Consider the following 14486-nt stretch of genomic DNA (forward strand, 5'->3'; position numbering starts at 1 on the left):
ATGTGAAGAAAGATGGGGAGGGGACAATAGTGCAGGGAGTTTAGAGGGCTAAGGTTAAATGGCCCATGTCAGTAGTAGTCTTTAATGCAAGGGATTACTGGCCTTTTGTGTGCTGCGAGCTCACTCAGTCACTGAGCCTGTGTAAGACACACTCGCACACCATTTACCACACACTGACGGCGGCATCCCGATCAAGCCGGCAAGAAAAAGGGCCGGGAAGTAAACTGCTGCAATCAGCTTTGCGCGAGGCAGAGAAGAAAGCGAGAGGACGGACAGGGGAGGAGGAAAAGAAAAATGTGGAACATGAAAAGAGAGAAAAGACAAACATGCTGGAAGCAGAGGTTTTTGTTGTTCAAAAGTGTTAAAATGGGGCTGAAAATGAGGTGAGGAGAGGCTCTGTTACACACTGAGTATAGCTCGAGGTTAGGACTTGCATTACGGAGGAAAGGAAAAAAGGTGTTCTCTCTATCATACTGAAGCAGAAGCATGATGGAAATGGAAAGGAATGCTGCAGTTGTGGCACAAAGGGAAGGCTGGAAAATTACCTTCCTGTTCTCATGTTTGCGCGACGGGTCGAAATGATGCTGATTGGAGCTTTTTAGGCGTGGCTGTTTAAAAAGGCATCTGACAGCGATGTTATCCCTTTTTTTTTTTTTAAATCTCTGAGCTGTATTGAATTGATCCAAGCAAAGAAACGATTTGACACTGAAGCACAAAACAGACACCAGCAGGATGTAGTCAGTGTCTAATGATTGAGTTTTATTTATTTATTTATTTTTGTTATTGTCCACGATGTTATTACAAAAGCCTGAAAAGGTTTGTGAGTGTGTGTTTTATGTATAGCTATTATTTAGATTTACTAGAAGGACCAATTGGAGGTTTTCAGGTTAAAATCTTATCCTACCATGCTGCACATGTGAATGTTTGAAAGATATTCAAGTCAAAGAAACTTTATGAATCACAGAGGGAAATTAAATGTTTTCTTCAGAGTTGTTGTAGATGCTTATGGCGGTGTGCAGGAAGAATTTCCTGTAGCAGTCTGTGCTACAACGTATCTGAAAAAGCCTCTGGCTGAAGACAGTTTTATAACAGTCTCATGAAGTGGCTTGTCAGGCTTGTTCATCATTCTCTTTGTTTTTATGAAGAACTCTTCAGGGATTAAGTTTATAAATGTATGCATCCAGTCCTGTTTCCTCGCTTTTGGGTTCAAAAGGTGAACAGATTTTTCTTCCTTCTTAATAATAGTCAATGTTTTAGCTGTGTCTAGTCTAAAATTGAAGTAAATCGTGCATATGTGGGGTACAACACAGCATTCTAAAAACTGAAGTTTTATTTTTTGTAACTTTTTAACTACTGAATAAAGACTTAATCTGGTTGGTGTGGGCGGGCTGTATACACAAAGACTGGCTTTATTTGCTTAGAGTTAAATACTAACATTAAAAAACATTTCACAGATGTTCATCCAGTTTGAACTAATTGGGACCCAACAGGCCATATGTGAAACCAAAAATCAGATTAAATCCCAATGTTTATTTCTGATTTAATAATAGCACAAGATGGAGTGTATGATTTAATTCATTTGGCGTTAAATTTCCAAAAAACAGAAGGCAGAACTGAGTGCATTTATTTTAGTTCTTCATTGCTGTTAATTAGAGCTGCACCAATCAATCAGCCAAAGATGGGAATTGACCAATTCTCTGCTGATCAGCTGCTATTTCTGATTGGCAGCTGAAATCTGCAAACATCTGAACACCGTATGGTTTGATGCCCTTTTTCGAGTTTATTAAAATTCAAGTAAAGGTGAGAAACATGCGGTTTTTGTTGAAAGTAACAGCTATGATCTTTCTACTGCACATTTTTTAGTGTTAAAAGTCCTTAAAGAAGAGCAGAAATGAGTTTAAGCCAGCAGAGGACTGCTTGTTGGATCTCCTCTGTTAATTCCATAAACAAGCTAGTAAACTGCAGTTCTGCTTGCAACGCCAATAATTTGTGCAAATAAAGCCTCATGTAGACTTTTCGTGTGCACTCAGGAAGCAATAAAAGCATGTGTGTGCCTCTTCATTTGATTTATTCATGACTAGTACATATAGAGTACCTTACGATCTGGGGTCAGCAGTGCTTCCAACTCACAGAAACATTATTTCTGAGAAAAAGTTAATATAATTCTTATTAAATTTTTAAGAAAGAACCAACATTTTATTTCTGTTAAGTTTCAATCAAAAGAACAAACAAATGACACTCTAAAAAATGCAACTTTTCAATGTTGCTTTCATTCTGTAGTGGAAATACAATGGAAACGAGCAGCAGAAGAACTATTTACACTATCATTTATTATCTTAACATGTACATCCAATGCTTAGTTCTTCATCTTTTTCTGCTATTTGCAGCTTCAGAACCAAAGGTTCAGTACTTCAGCCACAGATAATCAAACCATTAATTCAGGTTTTACTGAATTACACATTTAATGTCACTCAAATTGTGACGCTGATTTGATGCCACCATCACAGGTGACATCACCCGTAATATAATGATGTCATTACAGGTGATGCCATTACATCACCTGTAAAGAAAGGTGATGTAATGGCATCACCTGTCATTACAGCAGGTAACAATGCTCTTGTTGCTGACATCACAAAATGCTTACAAATGTGCAGCAGCATTATTGAAAACAATCAGTACACACAGAAAAAAATCTCCAAGACAAATATTCTGTTTCCTCCTTACATTGACTCAAACATAACATTGTGATAATGTTGCATTTATAATGTCTCAGCTGTTCTATTTTTAAGCGGCGCTTTGCTCCTGCTTGCTGCTGTTGAGACCTCGTCGGTAACAGCTGTAAGATTCAGTCGGTTTAAAACTCGGCAGCTTCGGTCGGAACAGTTTGTGCTCAGGAACAAAAAAAAAAAAAAAAAAGCAAAGAATTGTTTGATTTGGCCAAATTTTCACCTAAAAGGGCAGTGAAGTTTCTCTTGGTGCTTGTTCATATGTTAGCTTTAATCAAGGCGCTCTTATTTAACCGCAGATCATTGTTAGATGAAGTTCAGTGATTAATACGCTGCTGGCCCTTTTTTTTTACCTCTGTAATCCCCCTACACGCCTCCCTCCTCCCTGTTCACTGTAATTACCTCTCACATGTTCATTGATGAAAGGCTCTGACAAACACGCATGTCTTATTAATCACAATATCGCCTTGATTTTTGTTTTAGACACATGGACACTGTCTACCTCGGGTACAAAAGACACGCACGCACGCACACACACACACACACATATGCGCAAGTTTATTGCTGTGGAGGTTTCCCTGTTTGCCTGGTGTCAGGGGTGATAACATTAATTATTGTGCCTTTGCAGTCGCAGCCCTTTGCATTCTGATGAGCCCTGCGTTTGACTAAACCCGCACAGAGTAGCTGACTTTGACTTGGGTAAAATGTGAAGAACAGGTCAATTAAAAGAGTCTTCGACTGCTCCGAATGTTTTAATTAAAGTAGCAGTGAAATGTAAACTTAGTTCTAATTATGATTACCTTTAATTAGCTGTCACTCTGATCCTAATTGCCTTTGAATACTTCTGACTTCTAAATGCCGCATCTCCAAGCGCCACTCGCCGCGCCAGGCTTCGCTTTACGTGCCAGGTCATACGGCCGCGTACGACTGTCTGCCTGTGTCTGTATCATTACCGTCTCTCTCTGTAAACACGGTAATAATTCATGATATGCATTTGAGCTATTTTTATTTTTTTCCCCAGAATGTTTAAAACATTAATGTGTTCCTTGTAACATCTCCGTTTACATGTTTTCCTGCAGGTTCTGCTAAGTATGGTGGTAAAGAAGAGTGAGGGCTACAGCGTGGAGCAGCTGGAGAGACTCTACTCCCTCCTTAGCCAGTGTATCTATCGGCACCGCAGAGAATACGACAAGACCCGGCTGCTGCAGGTTAGAACCCTCCTCCCCGAATCCCATCTCAGTGGTACCGTGTGGTACCGTAGCTAGCACTACTAAATGCTCAGTGCTAGCTACGTTTATCGACACCCAATTTGAGGGCTTGTACCTGCACCGATCCGCTTTTTTCACTTCCGATACCGATACATGAGGTTTAGTATCGGCTGATACCGATCCTTTACAGAAAATTGGATTGGATCAACACACTTAAATACACCAATGGCTTGGTCCAACATGTAAAAACAACACAACGGTGTAATTAGGAATCAAATGGTCAAATTAAAATAAATAATAAAGATACCGAGACTGATAAAACAACAGGTTGACCATCTTGGCCAAAAATGTAAAAAAAATAATGCAACAAACCTTCTTTCAAATGGTTCAGAAAGTGCAATTAGGAGTTCTAAATGTAATGTAAAATAAATAATAGAGCATGACGTTGCTCAAAGTATAGAATTAGACTGAATAGATCTGCCCTAATGGATACCCCTTCTCAACTTCTTTCCAATATCAGAACCGATACAAATATCAATACCGGATCTGTGCATCTCTAGTGAAACGCCCCAAAATAAATGACTTTGTTACGAGAAGATAATGTAACACAGAAAATGATCCAAAAATCTAATCTGTAACTTGGTAAATATTCACTTAGTGGTAAAGACATTCTATACTAACAAATAATTGTTTTAAACAAAGTCAGACTTTTGCAAATAGGACACTTGTGTTTAGTTCACTGAGACTTTAAAGAAAGTAGATTAGGTGTCTGGGAAGCCATTTCTGTCTATTTGTCTTACTTTATTTGGTTAAAAAACACGATGGCGTTACATTTCCAGTTTTGGGGCGAAATCCATTAGATCTTTTTTTTTACATTTTAGTTTAAACTGACATTTCGAAGAGTTGATAAGGTTACCAGAAAGACATAGCATCACAGATCCTTCCCTCATGGTAACCAGCAAACAAGATGTGCTTTTCTGCAAAAGCATATATTTCATACTCCGTGCTGAAAAGCTCAATTTTGTCTCATCTGACCAAAGCCGTTCCAGATAAAAATCTCAGTAGGGTTTACGTTTATGATGTTAAGAGAGGAAAATCTTTTTTTTTTCTTCTTTTTCTTTTCCTGGTATCACTCTTTAGCAATCTTTTTTCATATATGTGTGGTGTCTAAAGGCTTGAATAGAGTCTCGGTAGCTCAACAATAGCAGCCACTGCAGTTTTCCAGCTGTAAGCTTTCATTCATCTGTTCTTCACATTTTTAACCATTGGTTTCCGTGCAGCACAAACATGTGACTTGGTTCTGCCTGGCGGTTAATCCCCAAGAGAAATGAGCCTCTGTGTCACATCCTAGTCAGACTGCAGGGAAAACTTAAACTTATAGGTTACTCATTAGTCATTCCATAAAACTCTTGACTTGACTTAAAGGAATGCATAAATTAAAAACTGTTTCTGTTATATTTAAAAAGTCTTTCTATTCCTCTTTACCAAGGTGCAAACAAATGATGCTCTGTTCGTTTCACATGTTGGCACCAATATGTGAATTAATTACTCATTGCTTGCAACGCATATTACACTCAGTTTAACAGGCGAGTTTAACAGGCGTCCCAATAAATGTAAGGCACATATATCTAATTTGATATTTTCTGTAACCCGGGAGACGGGTTACAAGAAAATACAAATAGTATGATGTCTTTAAGCTCCCATTAATTACTATGAGACATTAGTGAAGGACGTTGTGACCTCATGAAATACTTTGAAATACTTTGACCTCATGAAATACTTTGTATTTCAGAGCAAATGAGGCTCTGCATCATTTGCTTGTTGCCATTTTTGTATTTCAAAGCCATAAGTGATCATTTTTAGGCGAGAAGAAGAGTGATGCTCGAAAACTGATTAGACAAAGGTACTCATCTCTGAGGGCTGCCAGCGCACTCATCACAAGACGTTAATCCTGCTAATGACACTATAATGACTTGTTTAAAAAGAAAAAAAGACTGTTTTACTATAGTTTTTTTTCTTAATGAGATTCTATTAGAGAGCAAGATATTTTGTAGACACTGACTTGCTGCCGTCACACTGCTTTTTTTTATGCTGTAAGATGTTTTACCTCTCACTGCGGATTCTTTGATCATTTGTGGTTTTTCCTGTGTAACCTGCAATGAGACAGCCTCTTCTTTTTGATCAGCAAGTTTAAACTTAGAAAAATATAAAGAACATTTGAGCGGATACAAAAAGTAGCTTATAAAGATGAACAGGGTCTCGTTGTAGTCTGAAAATGTTTTGAAAAAGTCTGCAAACTGTGACACTTTGGTGCTTCCACAATGTTTTTTTTCTTATATGATTGAATTCCACAACAGAATAAAAGTTAAAGGACCAGTAATGTATTCTTAGAAATATCTGGTTTTATTTTCACTTAATTTTCCATAAATATTAACATCATATAGAAGGGATTGTATTCATCCCATTTTTCTTTAATAACCTAGAAATGGAAACCAAATAGTGATTTTTCAGAAATGACAACAAAGTGTATATACAGTAGATTTTTGAAATAAGAATAAGTTGTCTTTTTTTTTTTGTAGTATTAGCAGCTCTGAGTTTCATTTATTCTTTTGGATCGTCTGTCCAACCTCTATCAATCCACATCTTTATTCTGTCCATCATAAGTCTGTTCATTTTTGTTTTAATTTAGCTTTTTTTTTGTTTTCTGTTTATACCACTGCTGAAAGATGCAACTTTGACCTCCTCTCCTCTTCATCCACCCAACCTGGTTTAAAGAAATCTGCTATAAATCACAGATCTGTGAAAAAGAGATGCTATAGATTAAGTTCTGCTATTGAACGTTGACACAGAAAAACTCCTGAAAGAACAACATTTACAGTTCTCCAACTTTTTTTTTTTATCGAGTTACCCATGTGTATTTTGTAGCTGCTTCTGCCTTCGCAAAAAAGTCGCGGTACACAAAAGATGTCTGGGAAGATGCATCCCTGTTGTAGGAGTTTAGATCTAGACACACAGCGCACACTGAGATAACCTGACATACACACACACACACACACACACACACACACACACACACACACAAAACACAAAGTATCCGAGATCATGACAGAACCAGGATATGAATCCTCTGTGGAAGTGGGAGCCGAGCAATGATGGCATCAGTGCAGTTTATATCAGGTTGAGATGGAGGCGTTTTCTGTATCAGTGGCTTTCTTGGCCCCAGAAGAAGTCCTAATGAGGACAGCGGAGGCTCTAAACGAGGGCACGTAAAAGGTAAGGCGATGGCGATGTGGACGTGTGGCGGCGAGACGGGATCCGTAATCCAAAACGATTCATTACAGATCCCCGGAGAGCATGCCACACAAGTCTCAGCCAGTTTGGCATGTCACTTTTTTTTATTTTTTTTTATTTATTTCTTTGTGTCCAAATTTTGACTTGAGCAGAAGATGATTTTATCAGAATATAAAATCTTGTCAGGCAGAACCCCTCCCTGCTACAGGAAGTCCCCCTCCCACCCTCCTCGATAAAAGCTGAACAGATCTCTAATGCTGATGACCTTTTCTTTTTATTTACCGCTAATTTCTTTTGACAGTCTTCTTTACAGAAGTGACTGTTGTATAGCTTCCCAGAATCCCATCTGGTCATCTGCTGCTGCCTCTGCTGCTGCAGCAGGATGTCAGAGCAGACAGGGGGCCAGCGATGGTGGTGGTGGTGTCGTGCCGTTGGTAGCCAGGGCTGGTTGTCAGAATGTCAGAGAGGGGAAGTAGCAGAGAGAGCGGGAGAGAGCGAGCCAGTCAGCCAGGTGGTGCCGTCTGTCGACAGGCCCGCTGGAGGAGGTGGAGGTGTAGGGGGGGTGCGCGTCTGGGCTCATCTCATGCTGCCAGCCCAAATTGGTGTTTGGAGAGCAGAAATGTCAGCTCATCTGGCACGTGTTTTGTTTGCCAGTGTTTTCAACAGGCAGCTTGACTCCCCCAGCAGGTCATCTCTCCTTGTAAAACTCCCCAGAGAGCAAAGAAGGCGTGCAGGCGGCACTCGTGTCAGATGTGGCGTCAGTAGCTACCTTCGACTTTAATGTAGCGCTGTGTAGCGGCGCGTGGTATTTGTGTGTAAATCGTAGCGCTGAGTGAAACGGAGCATGTCCATACATTTGTCTTCTGTACTTCGCCTTCCGTCGTCCTCCGGGCATGACTCGTCCGTCTTCAGAGGGGGTTGACCTTTCAGCGAATGGAGTGAACCGCAGCCCTCTTACAGTTACAGCAAGAGGAACTGTGTCTGCTCTGTTCGCCACGGCAACCCGGCTCGGCTTTTATCCAAACTTTCTGTTTCGGATTGGCCCAAAGTACCTTGATCTGTGCAGGGTGACAGCTCAATATGATGCTGAAGTAACAGGGATGAAAATGTGTTGATATCTGATATTAATATTGGTGTTGTGGCTGATAACCGATATTTTCCGTCATTGTATATGTTGTATATATTTCACTGCTCTTTCAACATGGACAAACAAAGATCATGGCCAACGTTGTCTCTTCCGAGGGAGGGCAATGTAAAAGTAAAGTTTTATCACGATACTTTGATAATATTGCGATAATGATAAAAGTGACGATAAGAACTATTTATTACCTCGCTTCTTCAGGTAACTGTGTGACTGAATTCATGTCACTGAGTTCCTGGTCCCCAAAGAACAAATACTCCTCTTGAAAAACCAACCAATTGTAACACAAATCTTTAGGACAAAATGACGTAAACAAGTGTGATTTCAGTCACTAAGATTCACACAGCAACTGCATTTAATCACATTTTCAAATTTACGGACACACCTTTATTGAACAAACAGTGGATAAAAATAACAAAAAAAAATAACAATCCCAACAATATGGATAGTTTTGGGGTTTTTGATCATTAATTTAAATTTATTATGACAACAATCATGATAAGAAATATATCGATAAATGGTAAACGATACGATAAATTCCACTTCTAAGCACCTTCCCTTCCCCTACAGGAATAAATGACAAGAAGAAGAAAGCAAATATCGGTTGGTAATATTGGCCCAGTTCTATTCATTGGGCCGATACTGATGTCTTCAAAAAAATATCGGCAGATCATGATGCTGGTACCGATATATGGTGCATCAGTTTAAACCAACTGAACTCTGTAGAAGTTTGTTCAATTTTTTGCTTATTTTGCATGAGCTGCTAAAGACTCATCTATCAGTCCGTCCATCTTATTGAAATATCTCTAAATTTTAGTTTCTTTTTTTTTTTTTTTTTACTTTATAAACTATATAAACTTTCAAAGTGGACTTGGAACTCTTCGTTTCTCTCCAGGTTTGACATTTAGACGCCTAAAATATGCTCTGAAGTCTTCATTGTTTCTAAAACATGCTGTTTTTCTGTCTTTCTTTTTGATGTCGCCACGACCCTACCAAACAACAGGACTGAAAAACAATTGAGCTCTAAAAATTAATTTAAAAAAAACAATCTGGATTGTTTGAATTCAGGACAACAGATTCTGAAAGGCTCGAGTGTCGTTTGAGACTATTTGTATCCGCGATGAACAGTCGCGCACAAAGAGAAAACCTTCATGAAACAGAAAACTCAGTTTTTTTTCCCCATTTCGGAGCGAACACAATGCAGCCCTTCCATTTGTCGTTGGAGCTGTTGTCTGGCTCGTGAAAGAACACCTTTTGTGCAGAAATAACACACGAGATTGTCATCTTTCAGCACTTTGTCTTTTGTAGCAGAGGGAGGGGAAAAAAAAAAAACACTTGCGCTGTTGATTTTTCATTGCTAACCAACCGGACACACACAGCTGTAGGAAATTGTAGCTGGGAAATGAAAATCAGTTTCTCTGATGGAGGTAGATGAGATGAGTTCAAACTAAATCGGTGCACTTCGGTAATTTAACACCTGTGTCACAAATGGATGATGTGTTAAGGGAAACGAGCATGCTCCCGCCAGATGTTTACTTTATTGCATAGTATTAATACTGTCCAACAAATCCAATTGGATTTGCTAGATTTGCTTACTGCTAGATAGCTTCACAAGTAATTACTTATGAAGCTATCTAGCAGTAAGCTTATTTTGCCTTGATCTTCCTCCATATTGCAGAGAAACACTTCAGTTGGGTCCCTGATAAATATGCCGCTTTTGGCTCCAAACACCTTTTACTTTAACTATACTCCTGCATTGCTTCTTTCAGCGTTTACCGTTTTATCATCCCTATCATCTAGTCTGATCCTAAGCAATCTGTGCTCAATTTATGTCTAATAGCCGAGCCCAGTGCATAAAAAAGATGCCGTCGATTCACATCTGAACGGATCATATAAATTTAAGGATGTTTTTGATTGCCTGAACGTTTAAAGTGCAGTTAAGGAGTTTTCAGGGTGGGACGGATACAAATGCGTGCTGCGACAATGCTTCCACCAAGACGGGTTGCATGAAATTCAGCAGATATACGCCGCAGATGTCCGTGTAGTTTTACGAAATCCAGTTCAGAGCCGTAAAGCAATTGGCTAAATAAACGGCTCTGTTATTCCCCACGACTCCACAGCGATTTGTTACTCCATTTCACACCTTCGTCTCCTCGTCGCTCCATTCTGCACACCCAAGACGCCCCGTACTCGTACTCTTGACGTTGCAAATCATTTAAGGTCTATTGGATGCTCGGTAGCAGCTCGGTTGTGTTTAATTAATTTTAAGTATGAACACTCATCGACTGCTTAAACCAGGCATGTCATTTCTTGTTAACTGACTATTATTTTCTGGAGATTTTTATCGCGCGTCCCGTTTTGATTGATATGGTTCCTGATCCGGATGGTGTGATGTTTACGTGAGTCGGACGGCCACATTTCTTTGTTAGACGACGAGCAGACTAGTGAGCCGCAATTTGCATTCGACTCATGGTTGGTTTCAGATGTCTTCCGTTTTATACAAAAAAAAACTAAAAACATATAAGTATGAAATGAAGAAGCAAAATGACCAGAATTAATCTGAATTGGTTTCCTCAGAGCTACACAGGTATCGCCTTAACATGCAAGTGAATTTGCTGAACTCCCTCAACACCCTTTGACCTTAGCCAACCTATTAACAGTGGCTTCTGTCTGACCCAGGGGGATTTTATTGCTCCACAAACCCTTAACTTTGAGGAAACGTGTTCGAAAGCCCCCTGCCGCTCCCCTGTTTAGTCCTCTAATGTAACTGCATCTGGTCAACCGCAGGGGTACGCGTTGCAACGGCAAAGACTTTAGAGACGATGCAGTCCCAAGCCTCCGAGGCTGATAAACTTTTAGATCTGCAGAGCAGCGCGGAGCTCATTAGCATCTCGGTGTTGGTTGTGCAAGTGATAAATGGGGGGGATTAAAAAATAAATAAAAAAATCACAGATGCTTAAAGCATACATGTGCCTAAAACATTGGGCGTGTTTAATGGCCTGACGCCTTTTTAGATTTTTCTAAATAAGTCATATTTCATGCAGTCGCGCATCGCTTCCACCTCTTATTGCCCCGTTATCGTTTACAGTCTGCGCGACCTGCTGTTAATGGCTGAGGCAGAAGTACCGAGGGCTTAATTTGTGCGATAAAAGTTAAAACAATAAATACGCTGCTTATATTTTTTTGACATCATTGCACTGCAAACGCTCCATGTTGGTTTTGAACAAGCTGGTTTATTGATGTTCCTTCAGTCCTTGCAAAGACTTGCAAACCTGTTACTAAAAGTAAGTATGAAGTTTGTGCAAGATGTCGAGTGTCCGGCTAAAGCGCAGAAGTAAATCTGAATGTTAAATAGTTGCATTAGCATGGTGGTAATGCTTTGATTGGAACATGGTCCAGGTTTGCTATTGTTCTCCATCGGGACATTTAGACCTGCTGGTTCTTTACCACTAACATCTGGCTCGATGCAGCATTTACTTTAGATTACATTACATCATGACATTTAAGTGATTAAATTATCCAATTTCACAATTTTCACTGCCAATTACTAGATTACATGCATTCATTACTTTGATAAGTTTTGTTTTAATTATGCCTTTGGTCTCCTCTGTGCTCATGCTGGAATCGATTTCTAAAAAACAAGATTTTCAGTCTACGTTTCAGGTACATTTATTTTTGAACATAAAAAAAAGCTTTGTACACACAGACTGCTTTGTGTGATGCCCTTGTCGTACGTTGCATAGAACACATTTTGGAACCGTTGACAAGGTTCTGGCACGATTCTGTTTAAATATTTGATCAACTTTGACAAACATGGTAGTTCATGTAGTGAAAACGATTCCTGGTGTTTAAAGCTTATAAATGTTTAATGAACTTCAGGTCAGTGTCCTGTTCAGAAGCTCTGTGTTTGGCTGCTTTCCTTTTCCATGTGGGTTTGAGGTGAAGTTGAAGAGTCTGGAGTTGGTTCTTGTTCCATCATTGTGGTGATCCTAAGCACGGTGCTGCCTTCCTCCACCTTCCTTCACAGTTCCTACTGCGTTTTTAGGTTTAAAGGTCTCACTTGGACTCTTGGAACATTTATCTTTCCCCCGTGCCACATCCCTGTCCCCTCTGACCACAAAAGTTTTCTCGATGGTTTTTGAAAATTCTCTTTTTTTTTCCTCGGGCAGAGAGATCCGGGTCCTAGCAGTTTCTAGTTTATGGAGTTCTTGGGTTGGTCTTCGACATTTACACCTGGGGGGGGATTGGGTCAGGTGTGTTCAACTTTATGCATTTGGAAGATGCTTTTTCTCCAGTCTGTCAGAGGTGACAGAGTAGAAATAGAGCGGAGGAGAGGAGGTAGAGAAGTGTGGATGCTAGGGGGACGAGGTTTTTCTCAAGAGCTTGGTCTTTCAGAGTTTACCGACATTCCACAGGGACGGCCCGTTCTGGTAAGTTCCACGGCAAGTCTGGATTGTCTTGAGTTTAGGTTAGGCGCTGCTCGCCAACAATCCTTCAATCCGTTGGCTGAAATCCGAACACAAGACAGACGACTCTAAAATCTATCAAAATTGGTTTTGGAATAGAAAATGCAAACTGCCAGTAAGCGTCTGGAACGACTATGCCAACGCCCCGACCTCAACCCCGTCAGAATATCTGGATGTTATGCAGAGAGGTTGAATATGTGCCAGGAAACAAAAACGGTTTGAATCAGCTCTACCAAATCCCGCTAAAGGGAAACTGTCAAATATTCACCCTGTCACATGAAAACCTGTGGATGTGTGGCTGAGATTCAACTTGGGGTTTTTACCTGTATTTTGGCAAATTAAAATTTATATGTGAGTCTGTATGTGTAATTTTTGACTTTGTGTCGATTAGAGAAAATACATAAAATTAAATTGTATTCACCCAATCTGTGTGTGTGTGTGTGTGTGTGTGCGTGTGTGTGCGTGTGTGTGTGTGTGTGTGTGTGTGTGTGTGTGTGTGTGTTTTAATGATCTTGGCTGTGTAATCTCTCCACCCTGGAAAAGCACAACAGTAATCATCAGGTATGTTGTTCTAAAGCCCCTTGTCTATTTTGGATGCAGCGATCTCTTCGAATTTATTTACATAAAAAGAAAATGAAGACTATTAAAACCTCATCAGCACAGGCCTTTGGAGAGTACGCCTATAGTTGGCAGTCATTCTCCAGCTTCTACAGGGAGTTTCAAAGTTTCTAATGCAAAGCAGCTCCCGTCTGAAAAAGTTTACCCTCTTCAGATGCTCAAAATTGCTTTTTGCTGAAAAGTTGATGTTTTTTTTTTTAATTTATTTTTTTTATTTAAACTTTTGCTGAAATTGATATCTGGTAGGGGCGTCTGTCACGCGCGTGCCGATCAGCCGTTCAGATTAGAGAACACACGCAGCATAGCATCTTCAAGGCATTAATCATGGTCTATTGCAGCCTAACATCCATCTCTCTTCCTCTGGCTCCACTCAGATGTAGTCAGTGTCAAACTCTGCTGTTTTCACGCTGAGAGAAATCGCCCATCTTACTCCAGCGACGGCTTTACTCCACTTTACATCATTTATCATGGTGAAAGCTGTTGTTTGCTGTGGGAAATTTCCAAGTAATATTGAAACGGCGGTTGCACAGATGCTTTTGTACACACATCCAATTTTGCTGTGTTGGCTTGAGATTAAGCGGTTTGTGCTGATCCGTGTCTGCTTCTCTCTCTCTCTCTTTTTTTTGTGTGTGTGTTTTTCTGTTTGTGTCGCAGGAGATGGAGGAGAGAATCCAGCATTTTGATACATTCCTGTGAAGTGGAGAGAAGAAACTTTTCAGGTAGATCCTGATCCGCCTGGGACCACAAAGACTCACAAACAAACAAAAAAAATAAATATAAAAAAAAAAAAAGAACACTCACACACTCGCGAATCAATCCCGATTTGTGAGGATGAGGACATTCATTGGTGCTATCGTCTCAGGAACCTGGCCATATCCACATCCATTCAACACAACCAAACACAAACACACACACAAAACACACACCCACAGTGACGGGCAACCCTGGTGCTACTCGGGTGCTATCCTAATATCCATGCTGCTCTTGGGAACACTTCTCAACTCACTAAAAAAAAAAAAAAAAACAAATCGGGTGA

The 14486-nt window shown here is 40.0% G+C and overlaps 1 protein-coding gene across 2 annotated transcripts in view; it reads left to right on the forward strand.

The window, feature by feature from the left end:
* The window catches only part of atad2b (ATPase family AAA domain containing 2B), an 82191-nt gene extending 67721 nt beyond the window's left edge, over positions 1–14470 (forward strand). For both annotated transcript variants that reach the window (XM_007566635.2, XM_016678949.1), the window contains exons 27-28: positions 3806–3934; positions 14105–14470. In XM_007566635.2, coding sequence (XP_007566697.1) covers positions 3806–3934; positions 14105–14146 — 171 coding nt within the window. In that variant the 3' untranslated portion in view covers positions 14147–14470. The remainder of the gene's footprint in view (positions 1–3805; positions 3935–14104) is intronic.
* The last annotated feature ends 16 nt before the right edge of the window (positions 14471–14486 follow it).

This window comes from Poecilia formosa, unplaced genomic scaffold (genome assembly GCF_000485575.1).
Source record: "Poecilia formosa unplaced genomic scaffold, Poecilia_formosa-5.1.2 Scaffold196, whole genome shotgun sequence".
Taxonomy (NCBI): domain Eukaryota; kingdom Metazoa; phylum Chordata; class Actinopteri; order Cyprinodontiformes; family Poeciliidae; genus Poecilia; species Poecilia formosa.